We start from the raw sequence: 13,135 nt of genomic DNA, 5'->3' as shown, positions 1-13,135 counted from the left end.
GGGCTTTCTTCCCCCTCAAACTAGAAAGTTCTCACAATGCTTTGATGCCTCCCACTCCACAGCCACATTCATTAGTGCAAGGGTGAAGTGAGAGCCACCAGCTCCCATCAGAGGCAAGAAAAGAAAGGGACAGACTTCAAAATCATACTCATTATTTTTCAGAGTTCAGAGAAAGAAGTGAGACCCTTGAAGAGTGAGCAAATCAGCCAGGGGAAGCACAGACCAGACCAGATCCAGAGGCAGCTTTGCCATCACTGGGGACTGAATGTATCTGTGTCACCTCTGAAGCTGCTCCATAAGGGATATGGCCTTCACAAGGACCTGCAGTCTGGAAACTGAATGTCCTCACAGGAGGGAGCAAAACACTGCTGTAAAGGCCAGCGTTTTCTTCCCAGGAACAGTCATACAAATTGCTTTAGGAACTGGCCACCCCTTCCCCGCAGATCCGTAGCTCTTCCCTCCCTCCCTCCCTCCTCCTGGTCAGAAACACCCAGACCATGAGGGTGCAGGTACATCCCAAAACGTGACTAGAAAGGCACCAAACAGAGTCACGACGGTCCCGTGACAAACAGATTTCTGGAAATCAGGCAGACAGATTGAACATGTGCCCTTCCTCTGCCTCCCTGAATGCTACATGGTCTGCACCAGCTGCAGGGGCCTCCAGCCTCATTTCAGAGGAAGAAGCCAACCTTCATGCTTGGCTGGCTCTGCAATCTCTGTTTGTGCCTGGGACAGAGATCATTAAGCAGAGCAAGCACCAGGATCCTCAGCTCCAGCAACTTCAACAATTCACCCGTACAAATCCCCAGCTGAGCAGCTGAAACCACGCTGAGAACTGTCTTTCTTAGCTGGGAACATATTAAAAGTATATTTCAATGGCTCTTCCTTTTTTATTTCTTTAGGCACGGTACAAAATCCATCTAAAAAGTGGCTTCCCAGCATGAGTCATGGGACAGGCTAACAATATGGGATTTCCTGACGCAGGACTTCAGAGCCCTCTGCAGTAGGCAAAGATCCTGTTTAAAGCTTTTCTGTCTCTCCAAATCTGCCCCTTTCCAGCACTCTTACTTCTCTTACTTACCTTCCCCTTCTGCTGCACTTCAGTCTTCACAGATTCATCTTCAATTTCAGCTGCTTCATCTTCATCAGAGACATCCTCAGCCTCCAGGTTGTTGTTCCCGTTTGTGGGGTCCTCCTGCCTGCTCAGCTTCTTGCCTTTCACAAGGATCTTCCCTTTCAATTGCTGCGCAAGGAAAAAGGGGACAAAATAGCTGGTGAGTAGAAAAGGTTCTAGTCCATCCTGAAGAAGCCCCTCAGCTGCAACCAGGGCCTTTTAGAGCTGCATCACTCAGTGGTTATTATCCATAGATACAGGTAAAAATAAGTCTGTTTTTTCACTGAGGCTCTGCCCAGCCTCTGAGACCTCAAGCCATGAGTCTGCACACCCCAGAATGCCCACTCTGAAACAGAGCCATCCCCTCAACTAGACAACTGAAACAGTTGTGCTGTTAAAGGCAATTAAAATATACTACATTTTTTTTTTTCAAGACTGAATGTGGCTCAGCAAACAGGGCCAAGCTACCCCACAGTCTGCTGTGTATGGTTATGAACACAATGTGTGTTCACAAGCACAACTTGGGAAACTGTATGAGATCCAAGCAGGGACTGAAGCAGTTCAGCCTTCTGTTCCAGTAGAAATTTTAATGGTGAGGGAGGCCCATTAAGTTCTGTACAGGTGCTTCCTGCACAGCAGACATGGAATTTTAATAGGTAAGGACTTTGCAGGTGAAGCCTTAGGGTGCTGACAGCCTAAGGAAGAGCCCAAATGAGGCAGCAGCAATGCTGGCAGCAGGGAGAAGCACTGAGGGCAATCTCTGAGTGAGCAGGTTATGCCTTAAAATCAGGAGCACCACGAGACCCCGCAGCTTCCAGAGAACTCAGCAGGAGATTTGCTGCCACCTGGGTGTGTTTGGCACTCCTGGCTAGTTATTCCAGAAAAATTCAGTCTTTTGGAATTAGCCAGCACAACCCCTCAGTCTGTGCAGCACATTCCCCTTTCCTCAGCAACACCCTGTGTTTGCCTTTTCCTCAACAGCAAAAGCAACAAACCCCACCACACTCAGATGACAGGACTCTGGAAAACCAAGGACCTTCTATAAAGCAACACAGGCGTTTTCAAAGGACACAATTTCCCCCTTTGCACCCCTTGTGGGTGCAAGCAAATTGCATCACATCTTTACAGCAGAGCCAAACCAACTCCTCACCACCCAGTGAAGCCATGGATGAAGCTTGGTTGGAGCAGAAATTTGACACTGGCACCAGAGGCAGCAGCCAAGAGCATTTTTATTCAGCTACCACAAATGTTCTGTTTGCACTGGGGCACTTTCCCTGTCACTCAAAAGCTATACTCAGAAGCAGATGGAAGGAGTGTACCAGTTATTTGGAATAAAAGGTCCAAAGGAGCAGTCAGAGCATGGCACTATTGTCCTTCCCATCCCCAGACCATCCTCCCAGCCCTCATCCCTCTTCCAGGCAGAGCTGGGACCTGCTTCTCTACATGCAAGGCTGGGAGATGAGTCGGCTCATCTTCAGACTCTCACTTCAGTCTGCTGCTCCCATGACTCTTCCCACCCTCCTACCTCAACATCCAGCTCTACACTCTTCTTCCACAACAAAATCCAGTTCTGTGTGAGTTCTTAGGCTCTAGTCAACACTTGGAATGGACAATTCTGGAAGGATTGCACTGGAGACAGTAAGGAGGGCCTGAGAGCAGTCCCTCTCATCCTTTACAAACTGCAGATACCATCCTGATATTTCATATATACTATTTGCCTCTGCTTTCAAATATCCCATAAAAAACATTACCACCTTATCTCACAACTAGTAGAGAGAACTAGGGATAAGGTATTTGGGGCAGACTGCTTGATTCTTAATTATCAGTAGGTAATTAAGCTTTTTAAGCTTCTGCCACTCAGGACAGCAAATGGGAGGTGTAACTTCTGGAACAGACTCATCCTACAAGCCTGAATAACATCAGCAGCAAAGGCACAGGAGCACAGCCTTCTCCATGTCTCCTCAACACACCCTGTGCTAGAGCTGCTCTTATCCTGACTAGCCTGTGGTTATTCTGGGAAACCTTGGATATGCTGCAGAAGCTCCCCATGGGCACAGGGACACTGGTCCCATGCCCACCGTATCCCCCTAGGCAGGTAATTTCCACTGTGCCTACAGGGGAGAGCAGCCCAGGTGCCACCTAACTGAGAGGAGATGCATTTGCTTGTTGGTCCACAATGAGAGGTGAGATTCACCCCAAAAGAGAGCATCTTCATTCCCACTTCCTGAAAAAGGTGCTATTTTACAGCAGCACTGCACTGAGTCCATCGTGCAGAAGCTGCCAGTCTTCATTCATGATTCTTTCTTCCCCAATTAATATGGGTGCTATGAAGCAAAGGCCCAAATCTGAGTTTATCTTCTTTAATAAGGTTTTAAATAAGCTGATACACACAGACACAAACACACACATGCCCTTGCTTCATTTCTCTTGGTTCCTCTCCGTCTGATATTAAGTATTTCTAGCCTGAGGCAAAAGACTCTCAGCTCATCAGTTCAGCTCTGCTGAGCAGATCCCTTGTCTTAGGAGGAAGCATTAGCTGAAATACTCAATAAATATTCTCCAAGTAGACCATAAAGCTATTCCAACTGTGTCTGGCAAGCCCAAGGTTGAGTACAGCCTAAGAAAAGGCTACAAGGACACTGGATTCCACTGAGAACGTGCCGTGGAGCAGTTGCTTGAATAAATGCAACTCTTGCCCTTTTTCACATTCCCTGTAAATGGCATTGTCTTATTTCTCCACAGGTGGAGCTCCCCTGCTCTCCCACCTTTTCCACTGCATGCTGAACAAGCTCAGCTCTGCAAGTGAAATGGTTCTGACACATGGCCTTGCTTCCTTTTGGGAGTCTGTGGATTGGCACATGGCAGCCAGGGAAGCACTGCTGATTTTATCAGCAGCAGTAGAACTGTTATAACGAGCACAGGATTTTAAAAGATCCACGTCCACATGTTTATCCTACCTGAAAGTTTCCTACACCCTAACAAGCAGCCTGAAAGCCACAGTAAGGTCTGAATTCCAGTTTTCATCTCAGTGGGAATGGAGGATTTGTAAGGTGATCCACCTCATCAAACTTTCTGGGCTTTCAACACCTCCTTCAGAGTCAACAGAGAGAACTAAACACTCCCAGGGTGTGATCCTTCTCATCTGTTTGGACAAACACTTAGGAGGAGGTTGGACCACACCTCCAACTCCCTCTGACTGTATTAACTGTTTCTCAAAGTGCTCACATACACGGATAGGCAGGGTCTGAGCACTGCTGCCTTACATGTTCTCAGGGTGAGGACACCCATCCCTCCAGACTCCTGAGAAGCTGTCAGGAGTAACATGTTCCCAGTCCTTAGGAGATACATCTGGTACACTGAAGAGTTGCCTGCGACACTGGGAGCTGGTTTAGCCTCATTCCAGGACTGGGGCTTTGCAGCATTTCCAGCTGGGATGTAGGGATAAGGGAAAGGGGCTGGGCAGACCCCTGTGCGGATCAGGGATGGGGCAGAAGGGCAATAAGCCATCAGAAAGGCAACAAGGAACACAGACTGGATCTGCTCCTCCCTGCAACCCCGGCACTGCCTGGAGCTTTTATGTGGCTTTTGGCCTTTCATCCTGCAGCCTTTAATTTACTATTGGGACCTAAAGACAGCAGCTTGAGGGAGATATTTAGACAGGCTGTGTAGCCCAACACTGTTCCTGAATGGAGCCTAACAAATCAGATTCCTGCCTCGGGCTGTGGAATGGATCGTTAGCACAAATCCAAGCCCTGTCGATCTTCCTTTAATTACTGACATTGCCCTGCTAACACAATCGGTAGCAATCCTTCCACTGTTTGTATTTACAGCCTTTCAGCCCTTTTCCCAGTGGCAGATCCCACCCTTTTTCTAATATACAAAATACCACTTTGTTCCAGGCTTCCTCACATCAACTTTCACAAGAGGGTGGAAAAGCCAAGAGGTTTCTGGTTTGTTGGTTTAAGTTTTTGCCCTTAATGTTTCAGTTTCAATGTATTTTTCACCCAAAAAATCAGCCTTTCAGCCTTTTGCACTCTCCTTGTTCACATAGCAGGAAGACAGAGGAAAAGTATCCAAAGGAAAAGGATAGGTCTTGACACACTGGCAATTTTTCTCCAATTAAACTAAACGGATCAATCCCTCCAACGGAGCAAATCGGCCCAAATCCATTCACTAAGGTAGATCTGGGCCACTGTGTTCCAGCTGGGGCCACGTGTCTGTTCGGGCAACCAGAGCAGGAGGTTGGATGAGCACAGGAATGGGAAAAACATCTTTGGGAAGCTGGGGTCGTCCCCTTACACGCACAAATCACGCTTTTCTTTCCCAGGTGTTTCTCCTTCCTTTCATCCTATCACTGCCCTGGTCACAAGGCAAGAGTTGTGAAAAGCCATCAGCAGCTTTCCTGATCCTGCACCAGGATAAACAGTGAGTCAGGAGGGGGCACTTACTTTTCCAAGTCGCTAACAGCCTGCAGAGAGCTGTCCTCATGCTGGGTGTACCCTCACCCTGGCACTCACTTCTCTCAACGCAGTCACCTTGTCTGTGCCAGAGTCGAGGTCCTGCTGCAGCAGCAGCAGCATTAAAAATCATGATTCATCCTTATTTATTGCCCTGGTGCTTAGGGACCAACCCAGATCAGCTTCCCTCTGTGCTAGGCATTGTATCAAATGAGGCATGACACTCCCAAACAAAAGGGGAAAGTTGGAAAAGGAAAATAGATAAAGGAGGATGGAGAACAAATACAGAAGATATTTTGGGTGGATCGTTTTCCTCTCCTTTCTCCCCTGCTGACTGCCAGCTTTATCCCACCCACAAACTCCTTCCAGCTCTGGGTAGGCCAGCTCATCCAACTTCTGGCAAATGATTTCTTTAGCAAAGAAATGCAATTTAAAGGGAACTGCAGCTACCCACACAAACTTTGCCTGCTTCTGCAAAAGTGCTTGAGAGAAAAGGAGGAAAGGAGGAAGGAAAGAAGGAAACAAAGAAACAAGGAAACAAGGAAAGAAAACACAAACCAAAGGGGAGATGAATATTTAATTTGGCTTCTGTTTTGGAAACTTTTTTTTCCATATCAAGATTTCATTTCCATTTCTTCCTAATTGTCAGCCAATGATTTTAAAGTGGTGGTCCACTGTTGAGGGCTGCGTATTTCCTTCCTCTTGCAAGGTCAGAGCTCAGCTCCCAGCCTGACAGCTGCCCTGATTCATGGGAATCAAAGGGGCATCTCTAGGCAGCCTCCTGCTTTCCCTTGTCCTTCATGGGCATCTCCATCCCCACCACCCCAGGCCACTCTCAGTGGGAGGACACTTTGTGCTTGATACATTTTTAGGCTACTTGTACTGGTTTTCCCCTTGAGTTTTGAGCACTCAGCGAGAACACAAACTTCCTCCTTGTCCCACCTTCAGAAGGCAGTGCTGGAGAGGCCTTGCTTACCTCTGGGGACGGGAACTGCGATTTGTTCCCATCCACTGGGGCAACCAAGAGCATGTCCTGGAAGATGGTCGTCATGTGCTGAGCCATGACCTTCTGCTGGTCGACGCTGCAGTGGTTCTCCAGGGAGATGATGACAGGGTATGGTGAGGTCTAGGACAAGACAGCAACACACACCATCAGTGAACTCTGCAATACCACCAGTTGCTGGTGTAAACCTCAGTGCTGTTTACTCAGGAAATGAGTGTCAACAGCAGGGTCTAAATTCTGCTAAAACGAACATTTGTTAAAAATGGTCAAATTTAACTACGCAGCAGCTACTCAGGTCTCTGCTGATGCCTTCCAGAGAGGATGAGCCAATGGACAGGGCACTAGGACGGGTCAGGATGCCTCCCACAGACTTTCTGGGACACTTTGGTGAGGCTCCCTTGCCTCCATTCTCCGCTTGCACTGCGGGTCCAAACACCTTCCCACCTCAGAGGAAAGACTGGGGAAGGGGGCTTTGAAATCACTGGGTTTGCTCAAATCCCAAGGTGACATGAATCCTTCCTCCAATCCTACTAGCTGCCTGATCTGGCTCCCTGTGCCCCCTAAGCCATTCTGTGTGCTGAAGGCATTGTCATTATTGTCACTGTCACTCCTTTAGAGCCCCAAAGGAAACTCGATGCCAGCTCCCAAGTGCACTGAAGGAAAATAGCAGAAAATCCCGTGAGTCTGGACGGACCCAAGGTTTTTTGAAGGCTGCTGGCCCAGCACTGCCATGCAAGACTCCAGACCTGCAGAGTAGAAGCAGTCCTTCACATCTAAAGCGTGGGTTCCTCTAAATTAGAAACAGACCCTAAGACATCAAAGCCACATAAATTATGGGCTTGTTTGCATTTCCCGCCAGGCGGGCTCAAGATACCGGGTATCATTTTCATTGCAGTGGGGTCCAGGATGCAGCTGTGCTGGTGCACATTCAAACTCATCAGGTGGTGCTCTGCCTGAGCAGAAACTCCCAGGAATGGATCTCTGCAGGAAGCAGAGCATGGATGCCCGGATAGGGCACATCTTGTCCCCACGGGAAATAAGAAACCAGTTATTTCTGCTCTCTGCTGGGAGGGCAGGGATCTACTGTCAGTCCTGGGCTATGCAAAATGAGAAATCTTAGAGGGTGCCTCATCCTTACTTTGAAAGCATAGTTCTTGATGGCCTTAATGACATCGCTGAAGAGGATCTTGGAGGTGAGGGTGTAGCCGTGATAAATGATGGGCTCTGAGTTGGGGCCATCCCAGCAATCCAGCTCCACACAGCGGCAGCCTTTGGTGAGGGCTCTGGAAACAAAGAAGGGACCTGGTTGGGTTCTAAACCTTCTGCTCCGCCTCAGAATGAGGCACAGGCACTGCCTGGGAAGACTGATGGGAAGTTCAGGGAGCAAGGGAGAAAAAAGGAGCTTGGAAAAACAGGAAAGCAGAGAGAGAAAGGACTGATCAGAAGAGCTCAGTGTCGGCAAAGACAGCTCAAGGTCGAGCAAGGAAAGCACAGCAGGATCAGAAAAAGGAGGAAGTGGAAGTCCGAGCTAGAAATATCCAAAGAGTAACACAAAGCAAGTGCCAGATGAGAAAGGAACACTCATGACTGTGCCCCAAGTCTGTCCCCAAAGACAGTGAAGAGAAGAGAAAATCAAGAATGGCTGCATTGGAAGAATGACAGTAAGACAGTCACCCTTAGAAGGCAGGTCACAAAGCCTGGATGATGTGTGTTCTTCATCTAGATCTGATACAACACGAGAGACGAATCCTCAGAGGAGGGGATCTGTGGGGACTCCACCATAACTAGGAAGACTGCTGAGGACCAGTTTCCCAAGCTGAGTCTACAGGCTGAATTTCCACTTGAAAGTCCCACCTCTCCATATCCGTACGTTCATTTTAATTCCCTTTCAAATGCAGGTTCCCCCCTTACCTGTCCAGGAGGTGATCTCATCTCTTTTACAGTAACTCCCTAAACATTTCAGATTACACAACTCATTTAACTCTTTGCAATAGAATCATAGAATACTGGAACGGTTTGGGTTAGGAGGGACCTCATCCCATTCCAACTCCCTGTCATGAGAAGGGACACCTTCCCCTAAACCAGGTTGCTCAGAGCCCCATCTAACCTGGGCTTGAACACTTCCAGGGATGGGGCATTCACACCTTCTCTGGGAAACCAGTTCCAGAATAATGGGATTTTTTTTTCTTTTTTTTTTTTTTACAACCAAAACATACATCTATAATTTTAAGATACTTTAAGAGGAATTTAAAGAGCTACTGGGAAGCAACCTTTTTCCAGATTTCACTCTATACAATTTTGGCCTTGTGAGTTTAGACAGTCATTGCTCCTGAGAATCAGGTAAGTCATAAACAAAGACAGAATTGCAGTAATTGAGTTGCTTGTAAGGAAACACTGCCCCACCTGATAAAAGCACAGGTCACAGCAGGAGTAATGTAAGGTGGTTGTGCAGGTTAGTAAAGGTCACTGCACTCATCAAGCCATGAGACATCTGATAACAGTCGTTGTTAAAGGCAGAAGGAGGCAACACCTAATGTTCTGTCCAGGGATGCTGTGGGAACATCTGAGATGCTAGAGAGGGACCAGGCATAAGTCTCCTGGCTCCTTGCAGTCCCTACACAGACCTGCAGCTCTCTCCCAGAAATCTTTGCATCTCGTAAGCTCCTTGCACTCCCTTGTGCTGTGTTCTGGGGAATGCAACATTCCCTCTCAGCACCATGCTTTGAAAACAGTGCCAGAGGGCTGCACTCCAGCCTCCACGTGACTGCAGGTATTTCAAACTCTTCTCAAAATGTAGTAGTCGTGTCTCTTACAGTCGGGAGGACACCACCAGGGACCCAGCAGAGACCCAGGTCAAAGTGCTACGAAAAGAGAGGGGCAGCACAGCCAACCTGATTTAGAAATAAGCTCACCCTGGTGTGAACGTGGGTCAGTCCACATTACCTGGTCTCAGGGTGGGAGGCTGCTTCTTGATCCTCTTGCATCTAGCAGTTTAAATGCACCTTATGTCTTCTGTAAGAGAGGGGACAACCTCCCCCACACATAAACACACACACAACACACACGCTTTACCTGATATAGGCTTCTGTGCTGCTTGGACCTGTGATCTGGTCTTCCATAAGGTAGGTGTTGTGTGAGGATGACACAAAGTAGTGACTGAGAGGCTGGGTCATGTCCTGGTACACTTTACGGTGGGAGGGGTTGAATATGTTCCCCTCGTCAGACAGCAGGTACATCAGGAAGCCGTCCTTGGTCATGGCGTTGCCCCTCTTGGCTGCCGGACAAACAGACAGAAACCCCACACTGAGAGTCCGACACCGCCTGTGCCATCATCTCCACCCTGATCCCCGCTGCTCTTCCAGCAAAATGTGCTCCCTGGGCATTCCAGCTGATAGCAAAAATACTGGTGCTGCTCACGGGATGGTGACAGCCTCATCTGCCTGAAAATGCTTTTAAAGCCCATTCACAAGCGTGGCTTTTCATGACACTGTCCTTGATAATGTCTTGGAAGTGTCAAAGACAGCCCTTACCTCATCTCTCTCTAGAGACTTACAGTATAAAAATCTCCACTAGAGCATTTCAAGGTTTCTCTGAACCCAGAGAACTTGTCAGATGTCTAAACACAGCCAGATAAATCCTGTCTAGATTATCCAATGAATACCTGATTTGCAAAGAGGAAACACAAAATTACCCCCAACTTTTGGGTGGAATTGATTTCTCCCCATCTTGAGGGACTGAGAGAGAGATCTCAGCCTAATCCTAAAGTCTGATAGTTCCAAAGCCTTGTCCCTCTCCTAGGGGAACACCAGGGTAGTGCAAAAGCAGCCCATGATCCTGAGTTGGTTCCTTGAACATGAGTCCCCTCCATTCTGAGCAGACACAGTTCTGTGATTGCCCCCCTAAACAGCTGTCACCTCCTTGGCCCTCAACTCACAGATCCCATCACTTGTGGGCTTTTCAGGTGCCCATGTTTAACACTGTCTGCCTCCACCCCAGCTTCTGGAGAACAGAAATGCTGCTACATTCTCGACCTTGAAAAGCCACGTGAGGTCTTGGCATTTGAATAACCCATCCAAGTCTTTCCCTTGGGATTTTCATCATCCTCTGGCTATCTCTGAACCAAACCCTCTCCAGCTGCATGGTGTACCCAAACCAAAACTGAAAAGAGCTGTTTCCCAGGCACTGCTCTGCCCTCCTCTCCTCAAGTACTGATAATGTTATTCCTCTAGAAGAGTGGTGTTTTATAAGCAGCTTCGAGGAGAAAATAATGCACATGACTGCAGAAGAAAGGAGTAGTAACACCATTCATAGTTCACCAAAAAAAGCAAGATTTTGAACCAAACCAGCCAAGGTTATCAACCTACCTCTTTCATTGGGCTCATATTTCTGAATTAAGGCAGGGGCAGCAACAACAGCATCTTCTTCCTGCTGCATCTCATAGAGGAACCTCACGAGGTTCTGGCAGGACATGAACCCTTCTGTATCTGAGTACATTTGGAAGATGTTGTCTATCTCCTTCCTCTCTGTCAGTATCTTGTAAAATTCCTCTATCTCATCATCCTCCAGAGCCTCTGTTTTGGACTTGTCACAGTGCTGTAAACGTAGAGGGGAGAAGGAGTGAAAACCTTCTTTCCTTCTGGCATACGCCAGCCGTAATCTGCACCAGGGCTACACAACGCAGAACACAAAATAATTGGAGACAGTTACTGCCCAGTGAAGGAGAAGCACTTGGTCAATGACAGTGGCTCTCACTGACAAGGCCAACAGTCATACAACAGCTACAATTATTAGCATTTACTCATATTAGCAGTGTGACCAAAAGCACCAGGCGTGGCCCTCAGTTCCATCGCACGGGGTGCTGCGCAAACCTTAAGCCAGAAGGACAGCTCAGGACAATTTAAGCACAAATCAAGGTTCAAGAGAAATGTAACTCTTGATCTCAAGAGGAATATAGGAAACAATTAACTCCCTTAAACTGTGGATAGAGATTTTGGCCTAAAATCCAGTAAGCGAAGTGAAAAGGAGCTCGACCTTAGTGGGTCTGAGCTCAGGGCTCAGGAGGCTGCCAAGTAGGAGGGCTGGTTGCAAAGATGGCATCAAAACCAACTTAAAAAAAAAACAAAAAAAACCCAAATAAAACAAAAAAAAAAACCACAAAAAAACTATTAAATATGCACATTTAGATATGAAAAAAATCCATCTTTCCATGGGTGTTTCCATTCTCATCCAAACCCCAAGTAACAAACTCTCCACAAAATTTGAAATCAGACACCATCTTCTCAAGGAGCTGTAATTCAAATTCTCCATGCCCCCATGTTCCTCTGTGGTTTGAAACTTTCCTCTAGACAGCAGCTCTGACAGAGCACCACAGCCAAGAACTTGATTGGCCATGAATGACTAGGAGCTTGGGATATGCATTTTAGTGTCTCCATGAAGGACAACAGCTTTTCCAATAACAAGTATTTCCAGTTTATTTAAAACACTACCAGGTTCAATTTTTCATTAGAAAATGACTTTTTTTTTTTTATTGTGGCAAATCCTGATATTAGTTTTGTTGTTTGTTCCTAGCAGAATTCTTCAACTTGTCAAACCAGAGGAATTAAATCGCTTTCCATCCTTGATCCCTTGTGACAGACTGAGCTGTTTTCCTGGCTTTTATGGCCAAAATGCTTGTCTCAGTTTAACCAGTCATGATGCTAATCTCAACCTAGCTCTGCCAATGATCTCAGTGGTGGCCACGGTGGCTTTGGCAGTGCCCCAAGCAAGATGATGAGGGACTTTCATCTTTGTCAAATCCTCCCCTGCAGTCCCTCACTATCTGTTTATGTAGCATATATATACCAAATTTATCATGATGCTCAGCATTTCACAGACTGAAGTGACAGGAGTGAAAAGAGTTCAACTTGTCCTGAGTTCAGAATCTGCTGAGTAGAAGGCACGGGCTCATTGCAGGGATGGGACAACCTGTGACATGCTCAGTACTACAGACACCTCCAAATAAGGTTTGAGGGTCCAGGAACTGCCTTTTCCTTGCTTCCATGTCTATGCTCCTGTGCTGTGGCCTTGGCTGATCTCTCCAGCTGAACTGAGCATGATGTTTAGCAATTGCAAAAGGAATATGAAGAGGGAAAGCAACTGGTGGAGACTGTGGGGATGTCGTGAATTACAGATGTTCTCTGCTTTAAGACACGACAGGGGAAACGATGGGATATTACTTCTACAAAAGTGGCATTTTAAGTGATCTGCCTTGGGAATTCAGTTCATGAGTGGCCATTAGAGGTTATGATGAAAAGAGGACAATAGGATTGGCATCCTAATCAAATTCCAGGACGGATCAGATGCATGGTATAAAAGTGGGTTGCCTCTGCTTTGGCTGCAAGATCTCCAAATTAGAAAGAGAATCTCAACCCAAAATCCCGTGTTTTGCCCCACATGTCTGTATCATGAACCATAAGTACTGAATGACCCTCAGTCTGCCACAAAAAGCACCTTCCTGATGCACCAGAATGAATATTCAGGTTGAAATGAAGTGAGCAATGAGAGGAGCTTTGCACTGGTTGC

The 13,135-nt window shown here is 47.1% G+C and overlaps 1 protein-coding gene across 2 annotated transcripts in view; it reads right to left on the bottom strand.

The window, feature by feature from the left end:
• Positions 1-13,135, bottom strand: part of PLCD1 (phospholipase C delta 1) — a 51,808-nt gene that overhangs the window by 7,471 nt on the left and 31,202 nt on the right. For both annotated transcript variants that reach the window (XM_050321383.1, XM_050321373.1), the window contains exons 5-9: positions 10,939-11,167; positions 9,647-9,848; positions 7,713-7,857; positions 6,548-6,697; positions 1,082-1,243 (exon numbers count right to left, since the gene is read on the bottom strand). In XM_050321383.1, the coding sequence (XP_050177340.1) occupies positions 1,082-1,243; positions 6,548-6,697; positions 7,713-7,857; positions 9,647-9,848; positions 10,939-11,167 (888 nt within the window). The remainder of the gene's footprint in view (positions 1-1,081; positions 1,244-6,547; positions 6,698-7,712; positions 7,858-9,646; positions 9,849-10,938; positions 11,168-13,135) is intronic.

This window comes from Myiozetetes cayanensis, unplaced genomic scaffold (assembly GCF_022539395.1).
Source record: "Myiozetetes cayanensis isolate MyiCay16 unplaced genomic scaffold, myiCay2020 scf1, whole genome shotgun sequence".
Taxonomy (NCBI): domain Eukaryota; kingdom Metazoa; phylum Chordata; class Aves; order Passeriformes; family Tyrannidae; genus Myiozetetes; species Myiozetetes cayanensis.
This window is presented reverse-complemented; position numbering and strand designations above follow the sequence as displayed.